Source organism: Battus philenor, unplaced genomic scaffold (genome assembly GCF_028537555.1).
Source record: "Battus philenor isolate CCGP_79_NKW_IND1 unplaced genomic scaffold, ilBatPhil1.0.hap1 SCAF_8, whole genome shotgun sequence".
Classification (NCBI taxonomy): domain Eukaryota; kingdom Metazoa; phylum Arthropoda; class Insecta; order Lepidoptera; family Papilionidae; genus Battus; species Battus philenor.
This window is the reverse complement of record NW_027181748.1, coordinates 16,148,052-16,167,714: the sequence shown is the minus strand read 5'-3', so window position 1 is coordinate 16,167,714 and position 19,663 is coordinate 16,148,052. Positions and strand designations below refer to the sequence as shown.

At 39.7% G+C, this 19,663-nt stretch overlaps 1 protein-coding gene and 2 non-coding genes across 4 annotated transcripts; all 3 read left to right on the top strand.

The window, feature by feature from the left end:
- Positions 1 to 3,005: 3,005 nt before the first annotated feature.
- TRNAV-AAC (transfer RNA valine (anticodon AAC)) lies at positions 3,006 to 3,078 on the top strand. Its single transcript has one exon. It is a non-coding gene; the product is annotated as a tRNA-Val (tRNA).
- Positions 3,079 to 9,973: 6,895 nt separating this feature from the next.
- Positions 9,974 to 10,046, top strand: TRNAV-AAC (transfer RNA valine (anticodon AAC)). Its single transcript has one exon. It is a non-coding gene; the product is annotated as a tRNA-Val (tRNA).
- Positions 10,047 to 15,121: 5,075 nt separating this feature from the next.
- On the top strand, positions 15,122 to 17,715 carry LOC137931730 (uncharacterized). Of its 2 annotated transcripts, XM_068775223.1 has the most exons (3): positions 15,122 to 15,422; positions 16,445 to 16,580; positions 17,100 to 17,715. In XM_068775223.1, exons 1-3 carry the CDS (start codon positions 15,331 to 15,333, stop codon positions 17,247 to 17,249), a joined length of 378 nt encoding a protein of 125 aa, XP_068631324.1. In that variant the 5' UTR covers positions 15,122 to 15,330; the 3' UTR covers positions 17,250 to 17,715. The 2 variants fall into 2 exon arrangements, with proteins under 2 accessions (XP_068631324.1, XP_068631323.1); XM_068775222.1 differs by having other exon boundaries at positions 16,445 to 17,715.
- Positions 17,716 to 19,663: the final 1,948 nt, after the last annotated feature.

Here is a 19,663-nt window from a genome sequence, read left to right as displayed (position 1 = left end):
TTTATCGTCATAATCATCTTTTTTATTTTTACAAAATCTAGGTCATTAAAAATCCACTACTGGACATGGGTTCCTCCCATACACTTATTTCATGGCACGAAATTTGTTTATAAGACAATTTTTTCATCATAAACTAATTGTACTGTTGTGAAGTGTGTTATTTTATGTATAAAACTTTCTTTATTGAGGCAAATAGAAGCAAGTAGGATATTTAGAAACCTGTTCGCTAGTTTACTGTTATGCAAATAGCATCCTATATATGTAGTACCATATGAGGCGTCATTTGAGCTGATTAAATTGCTGTCTTGTTGCAGATTTCAAGGTCATTTCCATGTTAAATGAATCAATTAAGGGCTCATCTGGTTTTAGATGCACGCGACCATCACATTCAACTCTAAACAGTGGATACTGATTAGGAGTGGACACAACAGACCAGCTAAACAAAGAGAAAATGAAAATGAATGAGATTACTCATAGATTGCTATTAAGTATTTTTTAAGACACCATAATAAGTAAATACGAAGTTATATTAGCAGAACTCGAGCAGACTTAAAAAGAACACCGGAGAGCGATTGTGAGCGCGACCCCGCCGCGGGAACGGGGCGAGTAAATATTGGAAACAAAAATGAACTGTTCTTAAGGAATAACGGTGTTAGGTTTAATGTAGTGAGATAATCCGACTCTAAGTGGTTGAAGCGGGCGACTCGATTGCTTAAAAGATTAAAAACTTGGGGCCACCTTGCTCCACGGCGCTGCGGGGCGGGCGGCGGATGAAGGGCGTGGGGGCGCCTCGGTGTGTCGCAACGTATTGCTCCGCACTCACAAGTTTCCGTGAGATGCCGGTTATTTCTCTTTTACTTACTTTCGATATAGAACACTGTAGCCTGTAGATTTATTGGGTGTACATATGTATGAAGTAAAACTTTACACATAAGTACTAGTGCAGCTAAACAGTCAATTTACACAATTTGTTATTTGACGCGTCGTAAAATAATTATAAACTGTTGGAAAATGAGGGTCCTATAATGTTGCTCCAGTGTTCTATTGGTATGGTCGACCCCGCCCTCGATTTTGATTTACAAAATGTTATATTTTTCTAGGTTTGCTGCGATTTCGTATGAACCAAAATATATTATGGACACCGGAAAGTAATGCTGCTTTAAGTTAAATTCACGCGACTACATTTTTAACAAATTATTATTTATAATCAACAACATATTCACTTTCGTTATCAACAACCTTTTGCCATCTAGTATACAAAATCAAGGCCGGAGCGGTAGCAAATCAATCGGTTTATTTGCAAAATATGTCGACAGAAACGACATTACTTTCCGGTTCCCTTCATACATATGAAACTGCTTTATATATGCATATGGAATTAACACAATGATTAATACAGTGGTTATTTGCTACAACCCGTTCTTCCCAGTCGGTCGTTACTAGGGAGGATCGTGATTCCCTGAACAATCTATTCATCCACGAGTTGCTTCCGCGTATCGCGGCCTCCTGCTCATCATTCGGCTTCGTCAATCATGTCTAGAATAAGATTTTGGACTATTCACTGCTTGAGTCTTTTATTTTTCCACTCAAATTTGCATGATGTGTAAAATCCTGCGAGTGACCGCTTGCGGCATTTCCACGCACTTCTAAATTGTCAGTTATTTTAAAAATTTTAATAAAGTCAGCGTAGTCAATCCGTTGTTAAGCTACTGCCCGCTCGAGCTGCTGATCTGTTAAGTAGAACCGAAAAATCAACAAACAACAACAAAGTTTGACGGATACGTTATCGTTACGCACGTTACGTAACGTTATTAGACGAGTCTTTGCTAATAGATTCATTTACGCCTGGGATGTGCGTAACATAAAATGCTCGCAGTATAGTGCGACGCTTTCATTAGATGGCTGTCGACACCTGGCAGCGCTTGTGGGGCGGGTGCGGGGCGCGCTGGGCACAATGGGCGCCCTGTCTGCGGCCGGAGGTGCAGTCCACGGCTTGTTTATTCCCGGCCCGTCGGCCGCCAGATAATCACCGACTCCGATGCCACTAAACGTCCAACGCCATTTCTCTCTAAACAACTTCACTGTGACTTTACGAGCGCCCATCTCGGAGGAAGCAATTAAAAATCTAGTAAAATTTTAATTTGTTTCGGAGTAAATCAACCGTTTCGAGCCATAACATGTCACACGCGAGCAGTCGCAGCCCTGCCCCGAGCATAAAGCTAACAAAAAGTTTTGTGCCGTAAACTCACTTCCTACTGAACTTTCGACTGCTTTTGACCCAATTATATACAGGGGTACTGTACATTTTTATTATGCGGGCAATATTAAATGAATTAAATTGTTAAAAATATCGAAATTATCTTTTGTGAGTTGATTTAATTAGCATGTTGAAGAACAAATAGTTATTTAATGTAGATTATGAATGCTACAAACACTAAGTAACTAAAATCGAAAAATTTAATATCTCAACATGAGTATTAAAACAAACAATGAAGGATGAAGTTAATTGTCATTGTAGGTATGAGGATTTGTGAAAAAAAAAATTATTAATTTAATCGTGTGTTTGTAGGGCAATTGGAAACAGATAAAAAATTGTTCCACCAAAAAATGTTGTCAATTCATGTCTTAGACGAAGCGATTGTCTTGTTTGCTTAATACAAGGGACGGCTTGCACTTGCGTTGATTACTGAAAATAAATTCTAACTCAACGACGCAGTGTTTAATTTTGAACGAAGTGAGAGGAGACGTGCTTTTATAGCGCAATTAAGTTTAAGATGTGTTATGAAGTGGGCGGCGAGTAACAAGTTGCAACCAGCGCGCACACAAACACACACACACATAATACAGTCCCATTCAGTTCATGTTAAACAAAGTTAATAAAATCACTTCGAGTCAAGAAAACTTCGATTAGTAGGCACGGCAGACCGACACTGTAGAAAGAGGATGGAGGTCATATTAATCAATATGCTTATAACTGATTAAACCTTTATCAGTTACAAAATATAGTTTCCGTGGTGTAGCGGTTATCACATCTGTCTAACACACAGAAGGTCCCCGGTTCGATCCCGGGCGGAAACAATTTTTGTTATAAATATTAGTCACAATTATTTTGAGGACGAAAATGTTTTTAGTATGAGATGAGAGAAACAATTGTAAATACGGACGTCCATAGTGTATTAACAGGGCACCGCACGATCAGATTTGAAATAAAATTCTGCAAAACGTTATTAAGCTACCATTTATTAAATTCAAAATACAAATTCAAAATTGACACAAAAGGCATGTTATTCAATATACGAATGTTTAAATGATAAGAATCCTTGGCAATGACGACGCTTGATTATTTAGTTTTCATTTAAGAAATTTGATAGGTAATGAATATATTAAAATGACACATATATAAATTTCGTTTAAAAGGTGTGTTGTTGTGAAGTTTCTTTCTGCTTCTTCTCCATAAGCACAGTTGAGTCAAAATTATAATGAAGTAACAAAAGTTGACCATCAACATGAGTTCTGTTAAGAGTTCTAATGCTGCATAAATTATTTTATCTTCATCTTTATGTAGTGCGATGAGTGAACACCATAATATATTGACTGATATTTATGCCTGTTTGCAGTCCTCGCGATACGCATGTATTTATATATTTATTTTATCATTAACATAATTTATACAGTTATAATTGAAAAACAAACAACGCCATTGTATTATAATTATAGAAGACAATGGTGTGCAGTAATGAACGAATGAAATCAAATGATTAATTAGTGTAATTTATCGTAAGCATGTCGCATAGAGCAGCGGTAGCTCAGTGGTTGAGGACTGACACTTGTGATCATACGTCGCGGGTTCTATTCCCGGGCTACAATTAAAAAGAATACTTTGTGCATTAATTATATTGGACTGCAACTGCCTACAAACGAGTCTTCAGAGGATGGGCAGCAGCATCCTCTTTGTACCAAGCGTGGATATTATGATATATCTCTCCACAGATGTCTTTGTGGGATGCCTATGAGTATAGCTGAAATGGCGATGACAAATCATAATGAAATAAGCAATTCAATATAAACAATTGATTATTATTAGGTATGATTCATTAGGCATTGTCGAATAATTGAACAGAAAAGATGACCATAAAATTCGATTTAACAAACTGCTATGATTTATAACGAATTACGTAATTTTGAAGAACGTTAAAATGGAAACATTAATATCAAGTTAAGGAAAAAGTTCGCAAGTATTGTTGTAATAATATACACTCGCGATGCTCGGCGGTGTTGCACGTATTTCTGTTTTCATTACATTATACATCATTTTCTGAACTCCCTCGCACAAGCTCTCTATACGTTATTTAACCTGTAACAAGTTGCCTCGCATGATAAGACCGCCCGATGTTTTTGTTATTGATATCACGTGTACGATTGCAGTAATTGTACTGGATCTTGACTTTCAAACTTTACCAGTCAATTTCAAAGCTGTACATGCGAAGAGCCGCTTCGTTCCTTATTCGTCAATTCGGTTATTAAACAACAAAAATTTCTTATAAAAGCTGCCCAGTAATTCTCCGAGAATTGCTGCGACATTTCTAATTAATGTTTACGGTTAGACTTATCTATAATGGCAAGATTGTGCGCAGATGTCGTAACAGTTAAAGGACGTCTAACCGACCCCGTGAGGGGCAGAACGACCCCGTGACGTCCCCGCAAATTGTGCGCGTACATGATCCGATTCTATCGGGCTATTTGATTTATACGCGAGCGGGAACCGTCGCCGATACAACGCGCCGCGCTCTCTTGTTACCAATCGGTGGACAGAGACATGCGCGGGGCTGCCTTTGTAGATAAATTTATTTTATAGTTGGACTCTACGTCACTTTAATTGTACACGATGCCTTCCTATGATGATGTTTCGTCTTAGCAAGCGAATAACGATCATACCCAAATTTTGTGAAACATACTTAAATGATCAATAACTGTTTGGCGATGTTTGTACTTATTAAACTGAAAAGCCAGGACAGCCATCTAAAAGACAGAACATTAGTCCGTGGGACGGTAGCATAAGCTTTTCAAAACATAAATTTCTTCTCGTTGCGATGTTCACAAATCTAGCTTTGCAATTGTTTGTTCTACTCATGGTATTAGAAACGTTGTGAGGTAGGTAGGCTGGTCTCTTCTGTTGAATATTGATATTGTAAGTGAGACCAATTTGATTCTTGACGTACACAAGCAATCTTTATAAATGATCAGAAATAAAAATAATTAAATAAATGAAAAACAGTGGGGCTCCACTGTCCCGGGCAGTGGTTTCGTCCGGTAAGGCGCGTCGAGGGAGCCCTAGGCCTGCGGCGAGGAGTTCCTTTATCAGTCACCCGAGCCGCGCTGACCGCCGCGTGCCCGCTGCCCCATATCTTGAGAACACAGATCGATATACGCGTCTTTGTTCGACTGTTTGTTTGTTTTAAGATATTAAGTAATTATTTTATTTAATTTTTGCACAGCTGAGATTTACAACAAAATATACAATGAACAGACTGAATAAGACTACATATTACGTTTAATTTCTTCCAATTGAGAGAAAATATTTCGATAAATTCAGTGTGTAATGTATGATGAAATAACTAAACTAATGTATTTGAATACGTATGAATTACTTTAATAATTTACATTTATACATAAAAATTATAAGTTTGATATATTATTACGTAAGTTACAGCTTCAGTAATTTAAAGAAGTGGCAATGGGTGACATAGAGTTATATACTTTTCTGTAAGAATCTTACAAAAGTGTGTGACTGATGCAGACAAAGCCGCGCGTCGCGCTAGTCGCACGCGTGCGTCTAATTAAGCGCTAACGAGCACGTCCAGTCGCCGGCGGTGCGGGGCTATCTCGGCCAAGACTCCGCGTCGTGCCAGCGTCCCGTCGCAATTATTTCAGTGATATATCGTCCAGCCATCCGATACGATATGTTAAATCCCTACACCTAATAATGCGTAATGGTGTAACACTATCTTTAACATCACCATAACAATAACAGATGCGAAACAGAAGCAAACATATCGCTACAGTTTTACATAACGAAAATTAAATAAAAATGGGGTTTTTAATCTTGTAAAATATTTACGTAACTCCCCTGTCTAAGATTGTAATACATTAACGAAAAATATTTTTTTAAAGTAAGTACATAATAAAGAGTGAGAGGTGAAAGGAGTATGTTCATCTTTTCACCTCTCACCTTACTTTCAAGCTTCACTTCACTGCGCTATCTGTGACTGAATCTTTAAAATTAAATTCGGTTTCGCGAGTCACATTCGCTCTCACGAACGTCGAACTAATTACTAATAACAGAGTGTCGCCGTCGACGGATGCATCTGGGAGGAGATCATCCTGAACTGACCAGTTGTGTAAAATTGTTTAAAATTACCGATTGTTAAAAACTACTGAAGTACGCACGGCCATCGGAAAATCCGGCTACAATCTCTCCGCGACACACCCGCGCCGCTCTCGCAGTCTTAGGCTCAGTCGCCAAGTTCATATGATACGGCGTGCTTCTTCTCGATTAATCTTTAAAGGGTGCTGCTGTCGTTAACATTTTTAGTGACCTTGATAAAACTCCATAGAGGTCCGAAGTACGAGGTCCAGAACGTATTTATTGTGCCGCTCCGCACCGCTCGCTTGTCCTGTATCATCCAAAAACCGAGTCGGTGGCAATATCGAACAAGGACTATTTCGACCGTTTCGAGGACTGGAAAAAGTGTTGGCAAAAGTGCGCTTCATCGGACGGGGATGACAACGAATTGATTTGTAAGAACAAATATAGAATTTACGTTTTATTAATAAATTCATTTTAGTTTTTGATCAAAGTATTACATTTGACGTGTTAGCAAATATATTACAACTTCCAAAAATTTCACTTTAAAGAAGCAGACTTTAGTGGGTTTTGTTGATGGCATGGAGGGAGAGTTGACTTGTAGCGGGACTACGGGCTATTACACTCGCTGCTGTAGAGAGCAAGGCCGTCCCAATAATATTTTAATATCGTCCGCCCAGGAGGAAAGCGCCGAAAGTGGATGCAAATCGACGTATTTACGAAACAGAAACGGCGGGAAAAGCTTTTTTAATAACAACAAGTGGAGGGCGGTGGGATTTTTCTCTTAATTTAATCAAATCATGGACTCTCGCGTACTTTTCTGACTCATTTATTTTTAATTTCGCGCGGTGCGAGCGCAAAGGTTGCGCGGTGCTACGCTTTGGGATCCCCCGCGGCGCCGCGCTAACGGCTTCTCTGAGGGGGTCCATTGAAACAGGAAACGTAGCTTATGATTTTGGGACAATTGACGGGTCGACTCAAGGAGAATATTAATTTACTTGCAATAAGACGGCACGCCCCCGTTAATCAGAAATTAAACTAGCTCTTGGGTCTTCTGATCTTCTGATGTCTTATGCTCTTGGCAGTGCAGTCGTGATCCCGTGGTTGTTGCACGGCTTTACCTTTGATTGCCTCTTGTATCAACATCTCTCCTTCACGAAGACACTTCGCACTAATAGATTCAGGGTCGATTACCTAAGAACTTCGACGTATTTCGTCCATCAGAAAGTTGTGCAGCCTCTAATTCTGGATATTTTCACTTTACTCTGAACGACAAGTGTCTCCATAACTTCGTCATATTGTGGTATAACATAGTTTAAAAGAGTACCTTTTTTACCTTAAAATCATGACGAATAGACTCATTCGTGCGGTGATGAGTCATAACACCCGGAACATTTTTCTCCAGCACCACATCTCGAAGGCATCGATGTGATTCCGTTTTCTTTTAACGTCCATATTTCCGCACCGTAAAACGTCAGCTCTCAGAATATTGAACTCTAAACATATTTCATACAATTGTTCGTCAAGTGGAAATGGTGACTTTTTTTTTTGGTAAGTTCATAACACTGACCGGTATATACAAAGCGGCAATCGGCTCTATGAATACGACACGTGTTAAGGAAAGTTAATAATATCTCATATTTATGACTCTCTTTTAACAAAAATACAAATATATGCATATATTAATACTATTAAATATATAATATATATTTTACGGAATATAAAATTATTAACTTTTGACAACGTTAAAAACACTGAAGGTATCGATTTTGTTTTCAATGTTTTTATATGCAAGGCTTACACGGTAGACTGGCGAATGTAGTTCGTGGGTGAAGAACGGACGCTAGTATAGTTGTAGACAGTAAACATCGTTGATTTCTTCAAGTTCAGAGAGTGAAGTGTACAAATACTAAACTCAATTGCTGTCGTAGTTTTGTAATGTTTCTAGAAGTGGCATCCACTTTACAACGCAATCCTTCAAAATGGGTACGGGGTCTTTTAAAATATCTCTGTTTCGTCACCATACTATCGCTTACTTCTCTCTTTATTTAACTGACATTTCGATCGATGTTTACTATAGTGTGTAAATCGAAGAATAGCTCAATCAAAAACTGAATCTGCAACCTCTGTCACGAGGCAACGATAAGGTATTACAATAACAATACTGGCTCAGCCCTAGCATTGCGCTTGGCGCCGTTCAATTGATTACCTGTGAGTTTTGCAGAGCGTCCGTACATCGGCCTGTAAGCCCTCGCGGCGGAGAGCTCCGACAAACTAGTTCGCACTAAAGTCTCAAGAACATTCCGGGCCCTCGGCGTCTTATGTCCGATAATATTATAATTTATCAGCGCATAAAGCATCATTAGTCTCTCCCCCGCGACCCCGCCGCGCTCCCGCTGCGCCCCTGCAGCCAGGGGTAGCTGTTAATTGTTCTTAACGAGCGCTCGGATGCGACTTGCCGGCGCGAGGTAGAGCACTCTACCCCGCACGGGAGACGATATCGCGACTGATGCCCCTTATCAGAGCATTATTTAGATTTATTACAAGTGAAAAGCGTTTTGATTTGCGCTCTCGGGAGCCCTTGTGCTAGGTCGCTCTATGGAGTGTTCATCTAAACGATCTATGAGGTCAGCAGCCGCGCAATAAATGAAAAACGACTTGAGGCGATGCGATTGATGAGTGATTTCGAACTTAGTTATATAAAAAGAAGTTTTGGCTAAAATCTTATTAGCTTGAGCGGCTCCAAGGCAATGGATTAGTATCTATAGGCGGTTTCGAACAAAGCTATCAGAGTCCCTCGCGAGTGCAGATGATCACCGAGGGGAATTTAGTGGATAGGAGACTCCTAATCCTGACGAAAAGTTCCCTTGAAACCAAGGACAGAGGACCTGTAACTTATCGCACCACAAACAAATTAAGTAAGATAAACAGGTAAGGACTTGAAAAGCTGTAATGTGTGCCATAAATATGCAGTATGCTATGGATAGATATAAAAATCTATAAAAGATTCTTAAGAAGCTAAGACAAATTCAATTTCCTAGTTTTGCAAGAAAACATAGAATCGTTTATGTACAATTATGTAAGCAATATTTTTATCTAGCCACATCAAAAAAAAGCTAGATTAAATATTGGTGTGATTGTTTCCGTCAATAGAGTCCAGGACTGTACAAGACCTGTGTTTGCCAAAACGAAACGTGGGAAACTATTTCCACGGATAGAAAGTTTCATTCCTGTTCTGTTGTGTATAGAATACCAAACAGGATACGTAAGAGGAACCAGAGGTTCAAAGTCGTCGCGCTGATATTCAGAAGTTCTATTGTTTAAAGTGTTTCTACTTTTATTCCACCTTTTTTGTTGACGTTTCTCATTAAGAATCTTCATTTCGGAATTAATTTTTGTGTTATCGTCTACAATAAATAATAGCAGATTGAAAACGGAGGTACGAACTCGATATTCTTCTGGAAGATTGAAGAGGTCGGCTGTAAACCTGTAGGACGAAAAAGCTGGAAAAAGAGAAGGCTTTACTTAGTTTATGTGACCTATTAAACTTGTCTTAACCTAATTCTCGTATTAATTTACTGAGTCAATGTTTAAGAAGCTTTGATTGTAGTTTCCGTGGTGTAGCGGTTATCACATCTGCCTAACACGCAGAAGGTCCCCGGTTCGATCCCGGGCGGAAACATTTGTTTTGCATATTTTAAACATTTTATTTTAATCTTATTACTTGTTTGCTATTGGTCTTAGGTATCTTTCTGATGTTTTAATGTTTTACCTGTACGACAAAAATTGCTTATAAATTATTGTTTATAAATTTTTGACAGTGGAAAAACTGGATACTTCTAAACTTAAATACGTTACATGTAGAGACTTTGTGGGTCATTTACAATCTATGCAGCTCTAATATTTTTAAATAAAGATGATACTCTTTCTGTTCATCGATACCATTAAAAAATTTATGTGACCCTATCTCTTGAAATAGTAGCCAGCAAAAAAGGGAAAAATGTCCTCACTTTTTATACTCTTTTTAAATATACGTACAGTACCGCCCACACTTTTGATTATATGTCTCGTGGCGGTTAAGTTTTTGAGACAGGAATCCTAGTGAGTATTGTGAATAATCCCGAATCTCGGAGATGATTCTAGAAGTGAATGCAGTAAGCGCTCGGTATAGATTAAAGGTTCCCAAAGTGGCCCGTATGGACCCATGGTGTGAGGAATAATGGGGGTTCATAATTCATAAGCGAGGTTCCACGAATTTTTTTCTGATTTCGATAATGAGGAACTAAAGTATCGGTTACATTTCACCTAAAAGTTTTAAGAACCTTAACAGTAACTGCAAAAACTTGCATATTCCATATTCAGAAGACTTGCAAAGCCTCAAATTTTCACTTTTTTTCCGAAAATCAATAAATCGTTGTTACAACTTTGCTGTAACGCAAATTTCAAAGTTAAATTTATTCCTCACATTTTATGTCCAATTTTTGTAATATGTTGAAAGTGATCTGCGGGGAAAAATGTCTGGAAAATAGTGCGATGTAGGTAGTCAAGTGTCATGTAAGTGTAGTTGGGAGGCGAGCGGGCGAGCGGGCGAGTGCCGAAAGTTACCGGCGGGGGGCCGCCGCAGGTGGGGCAGTACAACCTAATATATCACAGTTTGCAACTTAACCGAGTGCGAGGTGCTATGAGTTATGTCGACCGCACGAAGGTTCGCCGCGCCAAGGCAACGCCGGCAGCGGGGCCACCGATACCTTCAAAAGCTTCGAAAACCAAAGAAAACATTCTTTCAATCCACGTGCAGCGTGCATTAAAAATGATGGTTTAAATAGGCTTAAGGAAATTTGTAAAAGTTCTCATGAATAAAACCTGACCGAGTTTGTTGTGGGATCTTCTCGTTACCCATTCGCTTGTCTGTAAGCTTCGTATTTATATTTTAAGTTTAAGGATGTCTTTAATAAAATGCTGTTTATCGTTTGACTTTTATTTCTTAGCCTAATTTTTCCAATAACTAAGCTTTAAAGCTCTTTGCAGATCATACTCGGATACTACGGTAGTTATTTCACCAGATTACGCAGCCACCGAGCTAGGAGCAAATCCGGCAATAAGGCCTGCCGAGAGACTATCTTTTTCGGTTTAGTCTGTCATTATCTAAGATAGTTGTGGCCCGCTACCGCCTTTGCCTCGGGGCGGCGCAATAACCGAAACGCATTTATCGCGGGCCGTCCTGTCGCGTGTAATTGAGTTAGCGCGCCGGGGCCGCGGCGACACCCGGCAAACTGGATGAGCTGAATATCCAATCGTAGACACGGATAGTTCCAAAACTGTTGGGCTGACGCTCCCACGGTCAATGACCTTCCGTCTCACTGATATGTCCCTCTTACACGGCAACAAGTAGCTAAATATTTTCTATTATCATAATTGCTCTCATTAATTTTCTACCTTCGTAATATAAAATGCCTCAATTCCTATTACTAAAGCACGTGGATTAAACTCCACAAAAATAAGTACTTTTATTACAATTTAAATCTCAACACATAAATACATATGAACTACAAGATTGGAACGATTTTATTTAAAAGTAAACTTTATTTAAAAGTAAACTAAAGCTTATATAAAGATAGTGATATCTTTTAGCGATGAGTGTTAGCTCTACTTGCATATGAGGCTAAACCTACCGCTTGATTATACGTCAATAAAATTCAAAGTTGTTAATGATTACTGTGGCTCAGTCTAAACAATCTCGAAGGAATTGAAAAAAAAACTATTCACTATTTTTATTTTGAGTAAAGTAGATGTTTGGCTGCCCCCCGCCGCGGCGGAAGCTGTGACAAACGGACGGACCGGCCGATATCAATATGGATTATCTCAATTCGCAACATATAGTACTTACGAAATGGAAGGGGACCCGGGGAAAAAACGCTGAGCGTGTTCCGGCATGCTAATGGCAGACTCTGGGGATGTTCCTTATTATTTTAATTAACATTTCAAAATCTTAGACGGGACCACAACGACCTCATATAGTTTATATTCGAAAGCTTAGTCTGTTTTTATTGAATTGAGATTTACATTCTTCAAATGATTTTCTCCACCTTCTAATGAGGTCGTCGCAAGACGCTGTAAGAATTTCGACCAATTGTAACTATTTTTCAATTAACATTAAAATATTGAATGCTATTATTTACACCGTTTCTTCCACTAGAACGAATACAAATACATATCATAGCATAGGAGGCCTGTATCAAGTAGTACAAGTCTTACGGGCTTAAATAATGGCAATGATTTTATTACTAATATTTGTGAAAGTCATTACATAAATAGCACCGGACCCCATGGCAGAAAACATTCAGGTTCTTAATTCTCATTTAAGACAGCGGCATAGCGCTGTAGAGCTACCACTCGGTAGGATCAATCCATTTCCAGAAGAAAATCACCAAACATATATATATATATAAGAAAGATCTGTATGAAACAGCTGCAATCAGTCTCCCAACTATCTGAGCTCTGTCCACACCTAAAAAAACACATATTAAAGAAAACACTCTTGTGATAAAAAATTCAATTAATAAAAAAGAACTAAAACAGCATTTTATTGTCATCGTACAAATAACAAATAAAATATAACTCTTTTCTTCTCTTCTTTAACTTCTCTGCTCTAACAACCAGATAGCAGGAACGATAGGCTTACAAAAAAGACGGCTATATGTTAAAAAATATATATAACTCTAAAAGTGTTGATGGCCATTGGCAATATAATATAATATGGAGCGTTCAACCGAACTCTACAATATAAACTTTTTACGGATCGTCTCTCCCGTATTGTCTTTTCAAGTTTCGTTTATAGAGCACCAATCAGTGGCACTAGGCAAACAGATCGAAGCGCCGCGGACTATTCCTTAGCGTAATGATTCCCTTCGATTGCTGAAGTTTCACGTGACAGCGCGGCGTCGGGGCAGCGAGGGCGTCCGCCTTTACGACCTCCACAGTTATTAATCGCTTCATTTACGACACTTGGCCAAGTGTTGCAGCACCTAAGGCGACGTCTGTACTTCTAGCGTTATTTCCGTAAGAAGAAAATCAAAACATTTTTAAAATTGTTACAAGTGTACCGCGAAGAAAAAATGGACATGGCATCGTTGTACTCAAAAATAGGACCTGTCGACTGCTCAATATTGTATGTGAAAAATAACTCTATGTAAATCATTGACCTTTCTTTATCTCGCCACTAATTTTTTTTCAATTCGTACTATATTTAGCAGAACATCTAAACAGTGTAAAAATTTTAAATCTAACAATACTAAGTCAGTAAATATTAAACCCGCTCATAGTTCCGCTTCTAAACCCGCTGCAACTGTGTCCACATAAGCAAGTTTCCGCATCACCTTATAGGCGAAGGTAACTGCTAATCCCGTTGTTTAATACGTACGCATGGGACATCAGGGACAGGTCATCAATTTCACGAGTGTTTTGGTGAACTACTCTAAAACTTCTTATTGATTGAATTGGGGAAAACAGATTGTAATTGTACTAAATGGGACGAAGTAGTGCTAAATGCTTAAAAGTAATTTATTTATTTAATTTGTTTGGGTTAAGATCAGTAGAACAATGAATGACGTCTTCAAGATGAATCTAACAGTCCACAGGGAAGCTCAAATGTTTAATCAATGCGTTTCTTCCGTACTGTAACATGGAGCATACACTTGGGTTATCATTGAATAATCAGAGTAATCTCAGAAATAAGAGTAGTCAAACATTATTACACTTAAAATGACGAGGCTCAAATAAGACGGCCACAATATTAGAAAACAACATTCTTGGTTCAAGTGCCAACTAAAATAGGGTTCGTTTAATCCATTCGTCGTTTTAAACCACAGAAGCCCACAGCAAAGTTTAGGTTTTCTCCAAAGATATCTATAGAGGATTATACCATTATCACTAAGCTTGGCAGACGGGTAGGCACAGTGTGGTATAATGGTTCACAGAAGACGCTGCTGCCCATCCTCTGGAAGCTTGTGAACAAATGTATCCCAGGAATCAAACCTGGGACCTAGGATGGCAAGACTCAATCCTTTGCTGCTTGGCTACCACTGCTACGTTGTCAATGGTATGAAAATAGCCACGAGAGAAGTCCTTAATTGCGATTGAGTGATGATATCATGAAGAAGGAAGAAGGCAGGAGCAGGAGCTAAACCCTCAATTCCAAAACTGAAAGGCTGAACTACTCATTGATGATATTTATTTTACGTGACATAAATTTGTGTTATTTTAATAACAGTACAAATTAATGATGTAACAAACCGTTTCTATTTACAAAGCAACGCTAGTAGAGCTTTTATCGGAAGCGATAATAATAATTAATGAGATCAAACAGAATAACGTGAACATTCCAATAGTGCTAGTGCAGTAGAACAGCTGGATGCGCAACTTCTGCCGTTAGTACAGACGGAAAGTCTTGCGAGCAATGGATTACAAGAGTGTCCCAGTTGGGGCAGTTCTATCATTACTATGTTCCATATTTTTAATGACGTCCTGGTATTTGATTCCCAGGTGGAGGACGCTCCTCAACTACATCTGTATGAATCAAATAATTGCTGCTACTCTGCACCTGTGGAGCGTGTACCTACTGGAGTTCAGTTTAAGCGAGGAGGCTGCCGACGTCGTCGTGCTGTTAAACGGATACTTGTTCCTCGCGTCGCTGTGCTGGTCGCTGTGCGCCGCAGTGGTGTCTTACTGCAAGCTGGTGCTGGTACTGCGTGCGTGTACCCGACGTCTGAGAGCTCAGAGAAGAGGAAGGCGACGGCGTTCAGCTTCGCAGTTCTATTGATAGCGAAGTTATCAACGGACGTCTTTATACCTAAAATGTTTCAGTTTGATAATTATGTGAGCGTCATGTGTGTGAGGTTCGTGCCTGTGTACATGATAACTGTGCTGAACTTGTATATGTTTGTAAAGATTATGTGTGCGATGTTCGGATGCGGAGCAACGAGTGTATTCATGTTGCGAAGAACGCAGGTCATTGCATTGGCGGGGGTCGGATCCGTATGCGACGTCTTCACTTCCTTTGGTTTGTTGATGTTTCTGGTAAATATGTATAGAGGCGATGAGGCAACGCAGTGGCTGTTCGTGTTGGACATTAGGACACTGCCTCTGGCTTCTGTGCTGGTCTTCAACAGAAGGTCCCGTGATGCTTGGCGAAATTATTTCAGACAAAGAAGACGTGTCAAGTTGAATACTTTGGATGTTGAAAATATTCAACATCCGAGTATGGAACTATAGTGCAAGAGCGAATCTTTTTATTATTGGAAATAGAAACTAGTTCCTACCTATTTGTACTTATTTTGTTACGATTCGTAAGATAAGAATTTTTAAGACACATTTGTCTTTTATTTTACCATTGTCGTTTCTTTTTTGTCCATTACAATGCATGATTCTTTCCCAGAAATTCGATGCCTAAATATAGTATGTTAGCTAAGTGAAATCAATGTACATTCTAAGGACCTAATAACTCTGCGTTAGATTCTGTAAAGGGTAAATGAAAATTGATTGAAGCGTCAGTCTTTTAATTATGTTAATCTTGAAGTTCGCTATGATTCTTTTTAAGGTCATATTTAATAATGGAATTGATTAATTACTTACTGTGCAATCGATACTATTTTCTCTCATTTTCTTTCAATAATTATTGCAATACGGTTATGAGAACTTTATACCCAACCAACATATTTGAAAATTGGCCACGAATCTGGAGCTCTACCGCGGAGTGCATATGTATACAGACACAAAAATGTTGCTAAACAACTTAAGAACGTAGTGTGTATCCTCGTTGCAAATCCTTGCTTCATTTAGATATCAGAAAAAAATTCTTAAATATTTTTTTAAAAAGCACTTACGATAATGAAGAATCAGAACTTTTTTTACTAACATTAAAATTGTTTATGTGCAGGGTTGTTATTTATCATTAATTATAACGTTTATTTTGCAATGCGAATATCTACGTAGCGGGGGCGGCCACCGGAACGGGTTTGTTAATTAGATAAGCTGCGATAACGGCGGCGGATTAGATAACATTAAATTTAACTAACTCATTAGGAGAGGCGGGCGCGGCATGTCCGGACTCATACTGGCAGGCGCGGCGCTGTCCGTCGCCTTGTCCGCTGCACTGCTCACCTCCTGGTGCCTGGTGCCCCGCTGGAGGACACTCCTCAACTACGTCATCACCAACCAGGTAGTAATCGGGACCCTCCACCAGCTCTGTTTAATCCTGATTAACGAATTGTCTGGCGAGACACTGTTCAAAATACTGATATATTTGAACGACTACCTGTTCCTCGCTTCACTGTGCTGGTCACTATGCGTATCCATGGTAACGTACCTGAAGCTCGTCCTCACGTGCCCGGGAAGGCTGAGCTGCGAAAAGAGGAAGGCAACAGCGTTCGCTGGCGGAGTGTTTTTGGTGACCAAGCTGGTGACGGATTGCTTCATCGCGAATGTTTTTCATTTAGGCGAGCTTTCCCAAGTGTTGCCGGTTAAATTTGTTCTGCTATACGTTATAACGGCTGTGAACTTGTTTGTTTTCGTCAAGGTAGTCGTGTACGTGATGTCCTGCTGCAGGGTTCGGGTCTCCGGTCGCTGGGGCTGGCGGGTTGTTTCCATAATCGGGGTTAGCTTTGTGTGTGACGCGGTGACAAATCTAACTCTGTCTGCTGTTTTGATAGGTTTTTATACAAGAAGTTACGACTTCCAGCTGTGGATAATCCTGTTCTACTATCGACTCGTGCCCCAAGCTGTGGTTGTGCTGTTTAACAAGAAGTCAAGGAACACCTGGAGCAAGTATTTAGCGCAAAGAAGGAACAACCGACAGAATATTATACAAATTCAAAATCTGCGATCCTAATCAATATATTGCAGCAGAATTAAAATATTTTTGTAATTAGTTGTCAGACGTTTTCTATTATTTATCCTTTTGCCGATTTAGACCCTGTATGGAAAACTGACTGGCCGCGTCACATTTAATCCAATAGTAGAGATTCCAAAGTCCCGCCCGACGGGGCTAACTCGATTGTCGCTCGCTCGATCTAAACTAACGACGTTATACTTGGAGACGATCTCAAAGTCTAGATTATAGGTGCGGCTAGATATCGATCGGGATATGATCTTGTTAGCGAAGTACCGGACGCGGTCCGCAAACTTTGAGGCCGAATTAGCATACAGCTCGAGTTTGATGGATTAGCGAGCTGACTCGAGCGCCGCTCGGGGCTTCGACGCGGCGACCAGAGACGAAAGCGCCGCAGAGCTCCGACATATACTAAAAGAAAACAAGTATATAATAGAAGTAAATAACTTAACTGATAAATATTAAATAAAAGGCTTCCTGGCGAAAGACAAAATACAGCGAAAAAGTTTCTTTTTGGTTGGCAATGAACATTTGAAGTCTCCAATGCGGTATCCGGCAGGTGATTCCATCAGACGAGTCAAAATAAAGATGATTGTAAAAAAAGACTTTTCTTGTTTGATTGACATGAATAAAAGTGGGCAAAACAATTTGTCAATTCTACTTTTTGACTGTGGAAATACAGTGATGTAGTGTTTTGCTTTAGTAATTGACAGTTTGTAGTAACTCATCATAGCTAATCACTCCAGACCCTAAAACTCTGCAATAGGCAGCGATACAAATTGTCCAATAGGCGTCGCATTAAGGCGCGTGCACACCCGCGCCACTGTAAAAAAGTTATTGTCGGCCATAACGGCGTCCATTAAGCTAATGAATTATGTGTAGGGTCGTTAATCTGTCCTAGACATCACTCCTCATCTCATCAGCAATTACGAGTAATTGAATATTAAGGCGGACGAATGATCGCTTATAAAACGGGACATTGGCGGTTCTGTCGGTGTGCGGGCGTCGTTACGTGCGCGTGCGTCTGTGTGAGCGTGACTTTACTTGTGGCCAGACCAAGTCGGCGAAAACACATTACTGCGTCTTGTTTTGATTACATATTTATTTCTCGCTGGCTGCCTCGACAGACTTCGTATTGTCCAAAGTTATTTGGCAGTAGCAGTCTAATAGATCAAATAAAACATGTTGCTTAGAGGATTTACTTTATTAACATAATCTCTTAACAATACACAGCAATCACTTACTAATTTTTTTTTTTTTTAATTTGTAAAAGTTAAGATTATTTTCATGGAAGGGCTCCGTTAAATCAAACCGCCGAGCTCTCTGATCACCTGGGCTCGTGACATGGAATGAACACTGCACTTGTTGCGGTCAAACCGTTATTAAGTCGGTTGCAATTCGCTATGAGTGGAAGGGGTGGAAAATACTCCAGCAAGGCTTTTTCCTACGGTGAGAGACAATTGGCTCTGAACGATACGCCATCGCGAGAGGGTTTGCAACCATCCTGGCGTGGACAGCGGAGCCTCATCTGCTTGCGATTTGAATATGTCTTATTGCTTCATGGTCTCGAGACGAGAACAAATCCCGGTCTCGGGACGGCAACTCTCTAATGATGCATCGAGCGCAATGAGCTACTAATACTTTAACGTATCGCGTTTTGAAGTACAAATAAATTGCTACACTACCCTCACCCCGTCCCCTCATTCTGATGGATACAATATTGCGCATCATAAAGATATGTTACGGGCGCCGCGTCCGGAGGTAGGCGCCTCGAATAACGAATACATTACGCGCTCGCACGCGCGCGGCGGCGGAGCGCGGCCGTACAGGAAGAAATGTAAAACGATAATTGTCAATAAATGTTTTGGTGTCGCGTTTCGCGTGAGTTATTCGCCGTAAAAGTCGCGACGACAGGCGATCGTTCGCGCCGCGCGCCCGTGTGACGCGCGCCCGCGTGGATGACGTGTGGGGCGAGTGGCTTCATTGGGTTACTCTACCTTGAAGTTCAACTCACATAGCTCCTCCGCCATTATGGTAGAAGATACATAAAATTTTTTATACATTCATTTAATAAACGATTAATTATTATTACTAATTAATTAATTTCATGAACAATCAAGAAATTTAAATAAGAGTTAATTATAAATGTATTTAACTCTTTATTTCCGTTAAATTTCTCGGGGGCCACCAGTAAAAGTTTTACACGATTAAATTTTATAAAAGTAGGTTTTTATATGGGTATTGTTATTGTATGATTACCAATAAGTAACATCTACTGCTTTCAATATTCAGGGCAGATCAGAATTAAATAAAAGTAGGATTATTACGATTTCATATAAGCGTATAATGTATGTCAGCAGAGTCCTTTGAAAGTTGGTCTCCGGTCGGTGGTGGTGATTTATTGAGGTCCACGG

Bases quoted from the DNA above. Each gene is read 5' to 3' on its own strand.
- LOC137931730 (XM_068775222.1), top strand. From the start codon at position 15,331: ATGCGGAGCAACGAGTGTATTCATGTTGCGAAGAACGCAGGTCATTGC. The intron at 15,423-16,444 runs GTTTGTTGATGT...CTAACTCATTAG, and splicing joins CGACGTCTTCACTTCCTTTG to GAGAGGCGGGCGCGGCATGT.